This window comes from Crotalus tigris, unplaced genomic scaffold (assembly GCF_016545835.1).
Source record: "Crotalus tigris isolate CLP2741 ecotype Arizona unplaced genomic scaffold, ASM1654583v1 scf7180000024339.11422700, whole genome shotgun sequence".
Taxonomy (NCBI): domain Eukaryota; kingdom Metazoa; phylum Chordata; class Lepidosauria; order Squamata; family Viperidae; genus Crotalus; species Crotalus tigris.
The window spans coordinates 2582907-2594035 of NW_024100509.1; the positions used below are offsets into that span (position 1 = coordinate 2582907).

The 11129-nt window shown below is 36.9% G+C and overlaps 1 protein-coding gene across 3 annotated transcripts in view; it reads right to left on the reverse strand.

Annotated features, from left to right (window-relative positions):
* Positions 1 to 5666, reverse strand: part of SEC23B (SEC23 homolog B, COPII coat complex component) — a 30803-nt gene extending 25137 nt beyond the window's left edge. Inside the window, exons 1-2 of one of the 3 annotated variants that reach the window (XM_039325983.1) lie at positions 5467 to 5620; positions 2182 to 2406 (exon numbers count right to left, since the gene is read on the reverse strand). In XM_039325983.1, coding sequence (XP_039181917.1) covers positions 2182 to 2402 — 221 coding nt within the window. In that variant the 5' untranslated portion in view covers positions 2403 to 2406; positions 5467 to 5620. Of the gene's footprint in view, positions 1 to 2181; positions 2407 to 5397 lie in introns of all 3 variants that reach the window. The other 2 variants (XM_039325984.1, XM_039325985.1) reach the window with 2 other exon arrangements.
* Between the last annotated feature and the right edge of the window lie 5463 nt (positions 5667 to 11129).

The window sequence follows — 11129 nt, forward strand, 5'->3', positions numbered from 1 at the left end:
AAAGAAATTGATACCACTCAGTTTATATATCATATTCTGCTTTAATTACCTAAAAGAAATGAAGATGAAGCATTTATACAAGCTTTATATAATTCAACAGTAGGTTATCTTACATATGTAGTCAAATGTTCCTGAACTTTTGCCCCCTACATTTTCTTGTTTAACTTTTTCTTTCTCCATGAAGTATAAGCAAAAATATGACTATATATAAAAGCTTTCAAGATGCCTCACACAACAAATATATTTGAAGGCTATTTATAGGGGAAAAAATCACTAATTGCATCTGTTTTATAAAAAACAGATTTATTAATACATAATTTATCTGTAAATAACATTTAGAAAAATGGGATAAGTTTCTTGTAACAATTGATAATGCTAATGACCATAGCAATAAAACAAAACAATTACATGCATAAAGACACACAGACACACACACACATACTATATCAATCCATTCAACTAAGAATCAAAAATCATCAAATTGTTACAAAAGAACATATTTACATTTGCTTAGTTTTGCTCTGTTTAGCTGACTCTTTGTGCTTAACTGTAATTGCTTGTTTGGCTTAACATGCAGCATGAATCTGTTTTAATATGTTGAAATCTATGGCTTAAAATATCTGAGTGCTGCAAATGTGATTTATTTAATAAATGATGTTTAAAGAAAGTGTAAAACCAGAGCACTATAAATTTAGAGAGAATGAGACTCCCCAATGGCTAACCAGTGCTTAACATTAACAAATCCACTGTGCATTGAAAATGATTATGTAAACCATTCTTCGCAGCAATCAGTTGATCCCCCATCTGTGGGTTGTCCTAGTCATTTTTCCTTTTGTTGGCTAATCTAATCCTTCTGTTTTTGTTTTGACAAAACAGGTAAACTCTTGCCCAATTAGAGTTGGAGCTTTGATTACTATGGTAGATAAGAGCTAATCCTCCCCCATGGTGGCACTGCATTTTTAAAAATAATTCTAAGCATCTTCAATGGAATATAAAGAGTCTGGAAATCTCGGGTGGGTAGAACATTTCTGCCTCGCATTTGCATTTATTGCTGTTCATCTTTTTTTGTGTGAAGAACTATTGGTTGTTTAACCCTGAGCTAACCATTAGTCTGTAGTTGAATCATGGAGCCATAATTCAGCTAATATGGAACCATTTTCTCACTTGGCATATGAAGCCTAATCACAAAACATTATTAAACACATAAGCTAAGAGGGACTAGAATCATTCCCTTCGTAGCAAACTACAGTTTAGTATCTCACCAAAATTGGTATCTAGAACAAAGCTACGATTCATTTAACTATAAATTTAATTTCTGACTTAATTATGTAAGGCAGGGATGGGAACATATGATCCTTCAAATGTTGCTACCTTATATCTTCCAGTAGCCTTCACCATCAATAATGCTGACTAGAGTTGCTGTGAACTCTCAGTTCAGCAATATCTGAAATTGAACAAGTTCCTATTCATACTTGAAAAGAAATTCATTTATCACCTTACCATGTACCTTTTTTCTTTTAAAATATCCAATATTATCTCCTCAATTATTTGGAGTACTTGGATAATCTTCAAGTTAAAACTTGAAGAAGCGTTTTGCAAAATTCAGGACTGAATCTACATTTGTGCTTAAAAATATTTTCAATGTTTCTGCATAAACACAGTCTAAAATGTGACCTAGATAAGAGACTCCAATTATATGAACAAGTTAAAACATACTAATTCATTTATTTAAGAAAATTATGCAAAGCTAAAACAGAACAGATAATGTTTTTACCATATATATGCAGAAAAAATGAGTATTTAAAAAAGTTCAGAAACTTTTAAGGATCCCGTAAATCAGGGGTCCCCAACTTCCAGGTCACGGCCAACAACCAGGCCTTCAGCCATTTGGAATTGGGATGCATAAGAGGTAGGCAAGTATGCATGTATATGCGCATCCCGACTTGTGCAAGTAGCGTGGCAGCATGTATATGTGCGCACTCGTCGCTCATGCAAATGGAGCTGCGCACCCACACACATGTGCCCACTGCTTTTGGAGAACCATCCCCTCTCTCCTCCACCCACCCCCCGCCAGTCTGCAAAGCTGGAAAAGTTGGGGAAATCTGACTTAAATAATTTCACCACTCCACAGCAATCAAAACAATTCACAGACAAAACTAAATGTTATAAACAAATACATACCAAAGTGGATTGAGAACAGTTTTGCAGGTTGGTCTACTGCATAGAACAGGCTCATACTGGACAGGGGGCAGATCTAACCGTTCTTTCAAAGGTGTTAGAAGACAAGCTAATGGAACAACCATTCTGGTGGCCTCCAATTTGCTGGAAGGCCATACATTCCAACTGAAGCGAACTCCATCACGCTCTTCATTTTGCTGGATAAATTCTAAGTAAGTCGCCATAGAACTGTATGCAAAACCAGAACACAAGTTTGAAATAGAAATATAGAGCCCTGAATAGAATGGTAGTTTATTTCCACCCAATAAACTGAAAACCATGTACAGTACAGTACAATACAGTACAGTACAGAATATTAAAACCATGTACAGTATAGCACAGTAATGGCAAACCTTTTAGAGACCAAGTGTCCAAACTGCAACCCAAAACCCACTTATGCATCCGTCGGGTGCTGGTTGGGTATGGCCCATTGGCTGGGTGTGGCCCATTGGCTGGGTGTGGCCCATTGGCTGGGCGTGGCTGCAGTGGTAACAGCAGACTGGGTGGGACTAAAAAGTTCAATCAATCAATTCCAATTTTGAAAGATCTTTTTTTTTCCCCACGAGAAGTTGAAATTGACTGATTGATTGAACTTTTTTTTTTTTTGCACATGGCGGTAGAGGCCTAAAGTGAAAAGGTTTTATAAAACCCAGCTGAAGGCCTAGGACTGGGGCGACGGCATGCATACCCACAGAGAGTGCTCTGAGTGCCGCCTCTGGCATCCGTGCCATAGGTTCGTCACCACTGGTATAGTACAATAGAGTATAGTATAGTGTACTCAAGAGGTTTCACTATAAAATTACTCAACTAGTGACATTCACCCATAATATTAAGGAGGGGAGGTGGTTGCTCTAATTTGATAATATGATACAATAGCTGGTTCACACTAAACTATAACCATGGATTTATGAGCCACAAAGAGTCTATATTATGAACATAATTATTTGTAATGCTATGTTTGAAAACAGCTACTGTCATTTGTAACCCATTCATTCTTTCAGACAAACAATTGTGTTCCTTTGCAAAGAAGAGTAAAATAAAAATGAAACAAATCTTTTTCATGCCTTTCTTTTGCCATTCCCCAGATGGTATTTCAAACAGTTTACAATTATGAACACTGCCTTTTGTTTCTCTACGCCTTTTTTGTTTATTGAACAATGTGTTTTCTGCTTCTGCACTGCATTTTTTTCTTAATAAAAGACGAAATTCTTCTAGAGCATATTTGATATTTTGAAACGGTTAACTTAATAGAATAAACACCACTGCATGTCTATTTTATCTGAATTATAAATGATTTTAAACTAAACTTGATCATCACATTTTTGCTAGGAAAATACAGGAAACAAGTAGGCGGAAATTCAAAAAGAAAACAACGCTTTCTACATATAATGTCACTTCATTGCTCTGGTTTAAGAACAACATTTATTCTTAAATAGCAGCTTATATAGCAGTGGGACTTTATGTGAAAGCTAGTAGGCTAATATATATCCCACCAAAAATAGTTTTACCTACAAAAGTCCTCTCACATTTTGATTAAGATCGTATTTTTCACTTTTCATAGACAATTACTTTATAATATAAAATGCTATATTTTTGTTACATATAATTTATCTCATGCACAAATATGCTTCATACCTCATTACTAAGTTGATGTGTAAATCGTTAACTTGTCTAACAAAATTGGCCCTCAAACTACCAAAGTATTTAGGCAAATCAGGTATTCATGCAAGCAATTATCAGATATCAAGGATACAGTTACAACAGCTATCAAGAACAGCTTCAAGAGTTAGTTTACTCATAACTCTGATAAAAGAACAATCTATTTTCTAACTACTTAATAGAAATTTAAGATTGCAATTCTAATTCAATCTACTGGAAGTAAATCTCATAAGCTCCTAACTAAATCACAATTAGGCACTAATGTAAGAACTAAGGCATTATGAGATACAGGACTAGAAGCTTGGGACATTGTGGATAGAGTCATAATACTAACACAGCTAGGCAGGTAGTCTTCAACTTATGACTACAATTGAGCCCAAAATTTATGTTGCTAAGCAAGACAATTGTCAGGTGAGTTTTGCTCCATTTTATGACCTTTCTTGGTACAATTGTTGAATGAATCACTACAGCTGTTAAGTTAGTAACATGATTACTAGCTTAAATAATGGTTAAGCGAATCTGGCTTCCCCATCCATTGACTTTCCTTGTCAGAAGATCATAAAAGGTGATCACATGGGGCTGGAATTTTGCAACTATCATAAATACACAAGTGTCTGAATTTTGATTATGTGATCATGGGGATGTTGCAATGTTCGTAAGTATGAAAAACTTTATGAAAAAGTCATAAATCACTTTTTTCAGTGCCATTGTAACTTTGAACAGTCACTAAATGAACTGTTGTAAGTAGAGGACTACCTGTAATATATTCAAAGAGCAAACTCCTTGTTGGAATTTTATAGAGAAAGAACTGAAATAAAATGGCAATACCACCAGGACTGTTATACTGATTTGTGACATAGCCACAAACATTCACGTTACACTTTTCAAAAAAGAAACAGAGCTACAAAAAGACATGTTTCTTAAATGAGAGACTTATGGATAGACAACCATCATTCCCCAGATCACTTTTCCTGCTGCCCACCAATCTCTCTGCCCCACCTGATTTTTGTTTCAGGTATTTTTAATTAAAAAATAAGAAAGTAGTATGTTGCAACCTCTAGCACTGTACTTATTTACAATAATGCCTTTAGGTTGCACTGGCCAAGTTGAGAAGTATTAAGTACCCCCTCCCAAAAAATTTTCCCATATAAAAAAAAAATTGCACACTAAACTGAAGAAGCTTCTTGGATGAGAAGCGAAACGTTTTAAACGGAAAAAAACCAAGAAAGTCCAGTTGCCTTCTGGAAAAGCACCACAGCCTCACTAAACAGTTTAAAGTCAGTTCTAATTTACTGGGGATGCTCTCTGTATATATAACATACCGGCGGCCAGCAGTTACAAACGGTTCAGTAAAGGAGCGGCAGCATATTGACTAGCACACTTCTGTTAACAGGCTATATATATAATGTGTTAAGAGAGAAGGAGCCAGAAAGAAGTTCAAACCCAGGGAAAAGAGGCCCAAAGGCCGAGAGGCAGCTGCCAGGCAACACCCCTTCCCCCCCAAGAGCCTCCGATGGGCACCTTCTTCGCTCCCTCCGCCCAGTTCTTGAAGAGGAAACATTCAGGAGTAGAAGAAGAAGAAAAAATCACCCTCGATCGCACTCCCCGCTTTATCGCTTCTTTTCTCCTTTCACCTCAAAGACGGCGGCTGCCTCCTCGCCGGCTGGACTCCTGCTTCCCCGGCTAAGCCACGCCCACGTCGCTAAGGACAGCTCAGCACCACCGTGCCCGCAGTTAAAATGGGGGCTGTAGCCTCAGTTCCTGCGGTTGACTTGCCCCGCGAAGCCTCTCTCTCGTCTTCTTTCAGATCCTGGTGACTTGGAACGCCGAGATTTCAAGGGCCGATCGAAAAGCCAGCCGTACGCGCTAGCTTCAAAAGCGATCAGAAAACTTTATTTCTAAAAAGCTGATGACGCTGTCTTAAGTTTTTCTCTGTTTCAATGGTTTAGAAAAGTATCTTGGCCCCTGAGGAAGGTACGGTCGCCTTTATGCCTTTGAATATAACTGAGTATAATACGATTCTCCCTTCAATCTGGAGAATTGCCCTCTTCCAAAATGGCAAACGGGGGAAGGCAGGCAGAGAACAGTCATAGATGTTGGAAAAAAGAGAATCAGTTGCTTTTTCTGTTTGTGAGTATAACTGGAGTACAAAGGAAGTAATTCAGACTAGGCTGAGCTTTATCGCTGCTTCTTTCCTCTCTCCTTCCTGCTGCAATAACCGATGGAAATGAAAGTAACAGTTCACACTTTGTGTGACACGGGCTTTATTTAAGCGAATGTTTTATTTATTTCTAGTTCCCTTAACGCTCATGAAAACAGAGCTATTTTATCCATGTGGCAGGCAAATTACAGGATTTCCTGAATGTGACAAAGTGACATATAAAGGTGCTCCTTGCCCTGCAGATCTTGGTGTTGTGGCCCAAGCTGAGAAATGAGGACAGCTGAGCAAAGAGTACTGAGGTCAGCGGTACCAGGCATCTTGATCTCCATCTCTTAGCAACAGCTGAGAGGCTGTTAGTCAAAGCAAGAAATAAATTTTCAACATTTATTAACAAAAAGTACAGTCCCTGTTGCAAGACACTAGTTATGTATGCCTAAAATTGTAACATATAACCATAGAAGCTCATACAGAAAAATATCAAGCAAGAGACTATTTCATTCAAAGACTAGTATGTATGTATTATTATATATAAATTATAATTTAGAATGATACTGTATCCAAAAGGTATAAAATACTGGAGCAGATTCTTTACTGTCACAGACAATTAAGCAGTTATCCCCTTTCAATATCTGCAGGCAATGTAGTAGTAGTTAGAGTCATTCAGGGAGACTGTTATTTCTCTCAGAAGGTACCAAAGATAAAATTAGTTTGGTTAATAGCAGTGTTAAACAGTTAAGATATCCTTGTAAAAGGGGTGCACAGAATAAAGTAACCTCAATATTCCACAGAAAATATCAAATCTACACAATTTACTTATTTTACACAGGCTAAAAATGGAGGGAAACTATACTTCTCTATGTACTTCTTGGAATAATTTTTAAATTAGGTATTTTTCTTAACTTCTGAATTTTAAACCTCGCATAGCTTTTATCTTCTATGATTAAGTATTTTATTACCTCTGCCATGAAAAGAGATAAGATGGGGGGAAGTATCAGAAAATAAACTCTGGAATACAGTTAGAAAATAAACCACAAATTTGAAAGGTTATTAGGAGTAATGAGGATAAAAATTGTAAGTAATTCTAATGATAGAATGAATCCAGTGCACTTGTTAAATGCATAATCATATAATAGCATGAGACTTGCAAACAGTGGCTAAAAGTCAACAAAATTTAGAATTCTCCCTTGAGAAAGAATCAATTTACCAACAGCCCCTTCTGCTGCCATTTCATTCAGCCACTCTGTTGATTATAGAAGATGATTGTGATGTAAAAGGATTGATATTATCCTTTGGATAGTCAAGCATTGAATACAGATGAAATCAGTAATATTTTCATTCTGGGTCTGGAACATTTGAAAGAGATTGCTTGCTATATTTTCAAAATGTATTGAGACAAATTAGCAAAGATTGTGCTTGTATAAAACTCTGGAATTAAAAATGAACAATGTTATGAACCAAGAAAAATCTTTGAACAAATTAAAAGGATGATAAAACACAAAGAGAATGTTCCTTCAGATATAGGAGAAATAGGGAGACTAGAATTAAGAGGAATTGCACATTTCAAAATAATTTGATCACCACACTGATCACAGGTAGTCCTTGACTTATAACCAATCATTTAGCAACTATTTGAAGTTATGACAGACCTCCCCAGAGCTTCCTGTGACCTGGTTTCAAAGTTCTGATGGCCACCACCCCTTTCCACACAATTATATGATCATATTTTGGGTGCTTGGCAACCATCCTGCATTTACTGTCATTTACAGCATCCTTTGTTCACAGTTTTACATTTTTGTTTTTTTTTTCAGAAAAAAGACATTTCTTGTTTTGGGGAAAAAACAGCCATTCTGTTCACATAATGACTGCCACAAAAAAACTTGTAAAATCAGGCATGGTGACATGGTGATGTGCTTAATGACCAGCACAACCTACAATCATAATTCTGGGCTCAATTGGAGTCATAAGCAAGGACTACCTATATCCAAAATAGATATAATAGGAACTGATAGATATCACCCCCACATAAACCTCCTCCTGTCTCCTAGACATTTCCTCTATTTTCAATTTCATAAGGGTGATTTATTGATAGAGCAGCTGCCAAGTTAATTTGACTGTTGGCAAATTTTGTTGAAATTTAGCACCCCACAATTCCTGTGTTCTTTGAAATGAAACAGTTAAGGGCACTTCTCAATTTTTTGTCAAAATAGGGTTTTTCAAAGAGAAAATGATTTCAGTTTTTGAACCACCCCACAAAGAAGATGCTGGCATTGTAAATTCAAGATGAAATGCCATAGCTTTAAGAAATCACATAGCAGTGTCCTTGAAAATTAACTCTTTGAAATTCAAACAGCTTCAGATAATGACTGATAGCAAGTTTACTGAATAGCTTTTGGAAGCATATTTAACTCACTCCTTTGGAGCTTTGCCAGAGTGCAAACAAAAGGATACATTAGAATAGATTAGATGAACTTTGACAAATGCTGCTATCTATGTGTGTAACAGCTGCAACCATAAATCGATTTAGTTTCTCTCACCTTTCTAGATAGATGTAATGATAATATGTTAAACCCTCCTTTAATATATTTTAAATCAGTAGAGAATATAAACTAAAATAGGAAACAAAAAGGAATTGCTCTTTTAGATCCAGGTTTTGGAGAAGACTGTTCATATACTTCCAGTGTTCTTTCTGGAATTGTACAAAACATAAAAAATAGGATATGAATAATATGCATTTTAGCTCAGATTTTTTTTTTCATACAGTGTACTATATGCTTTAATCATGGTCCAAAAACAAGTTTTCACTGCTCCAAAAGCCAAAGCATCAAATAAGGATAATATATTTACTTTTTCTTCAATTAATGAATGCACTTCAGTCTCTTTTAATTGCTGTAGACCTGATAAGCTGCCTCTACTCTCAGAGATTCAAATAAAACCTAATTTGAAAATAGTTGAAGGATCTCAGGTGGAATCTCAATGAAACCTCTCTTTCACAACCCAGTTGATTTTGGAAACTTTGCAAACACTTTCAATTATTTCATGGAGTGTTCTGGGTGAAATTCCAAGTTAGATGACTATGCTTTTTTTAAAAAAAGTATTAAGATAATGTGGGAAGTCAGCTCCCCAGAGAAGGAAATATTAAAAGGGCAGAAAAATATATTTCCTCCAAGGATCTTAAAGAGACAGGAAAGCATGCCCAGTTTTCTTAATAGCCCCAGATCTCCCTTCCCCAAGCAGAAACCAGCTCTACAGAGATGCAGATATAAACCATCAGGAAGGCCCCAGCTAGGAGATCAAGAAGACAAAGGCACCTAAAATCTGCATACCTCACCCAAACTCTAGGAGTCATTAGCCCCAGGGAAGCAGGATATGACCTTTGGTCATAATAGGACTAACCTATCACCATCAGAATACCAGAAAAGCACACTCAGACTCAGGTAAAAGTTCATGCCACAGGAACAGGAACAACTCCACAAACAAAAAGTTCCAGAGAGTATAAAAAACCACTCCCCACGTGTGCTCAGCCCTTTTTTTCTCCCTTTCCTGCCAAAACCATCTTTCTGTCTGGCTCTTCAATAAACTGCAATCTTCTTTCTAAAGCAGTCACCATGTTGTTTATCCCCGGCTTGGACTGAACCATGATGAAGACTTTTCTTCCAACAATAAACATACGGTACTTTTACAGGAGGCATGAATTACAGGAGACTCTTAAAGGACTTGTAATATTAGAATTGGCTTCAATTATTATCAACTTTATACAAAGTTTCATTGCTATTGCCCTGATTTTCCACAATTAACTCCTTATTGCCTTGCCAGTTAATAGACTCTATAACCAATTGAAAGGGCTGTATATAATTCAAACATTGACCAGTTTAGACCTTGGGGTCTTGAATGGCATATTGAATACTGACTCTGCAGTGGAATATATTCAATGGTGGGATTCAAATATGTGACCAACCAGTCCTCTGTGTGGATGCTGCTTCCGGAAGTCCATTCTGGGCCTGGGCAACAAAAAATTAGCTACTGGTTCTGCTGAAATGGTGCAAACTTATTGAATCCCACCACTGAATATATCCAGGGCTTTTTTTCTTATAGAACTCCCAGAACGGAGTTCTGGCACCTTTTTTAGATGGAACCTTGTAGGGTAGGCAAGGCGGGTTGTATGACGTGTGTGAGTTCTGGCATCTTTTTTTTTTTTTTTTAGAAAAAAAGCACTGAATATATCCATTGGGACAGGAGAAAGCTCCACTTAGATTATGCTGTGGTTTCAAAGATCTTAGTTTTCTTCCTATAAATATTCACATCTTTATGTGTTCTGATAGTTATCACTTTCCAGCTGTTCTTCACCTGAGATTACCTGAGATTATTGATACTTGAATATTAGTTCTATTCATCAAATGGACTATGAAATAGGTCTAACTCAAATGGTCACCTTACCAGGACTACCTGGTAAAAAGCATATTATAATCTGAAGAGGGAACTCAAGTTTGCTTTGTGATTATGGAAAGTTTGGACGGATTTATTCTGGAGAATTATACTAAACTCCTATCATTGATACAATCATTGATACATAGAGCATAGAGCAACACAATCAACTTGCACGCAGCTGTATTCCTTGTGCTGTACCTCAGCAGGATTATTGCCACGCTTCTGCTTACTTGAGTGACCCTCAGCATCCCAACAGATTTATGAAGTGTGGTGGGGAAGCTGTTTTTTGGGATGTGGAGAATCAGAGGGGACAGATGTAAGTCTAATAGATGGTGATAGTCAGGCAATGAACATGGTGTCATTGATGGTGCGATGACAGGGATCATTGATAATGTTGGCAATGTTGTATGCCCCAACCAGGGCAGAGGATGTTGCCCTGCATTACCAGCACCAGTGATTTACACAGGGAAATGTTGCTGCTGAATCAGTGGCCATGACATACTTACTAATGGATCCAAAAGCATTCGAATTCTCTGGATCTTAGCGTGATGCTACTGGTTCCTTGGTGCTCCTTTATAATATCTCCTCTGAACAGAAAATGCTGGAGACAATTTGTTATGGAGTTACACTCATGTCATCAAGTATAAAAATGGAAATGGTGTCATAA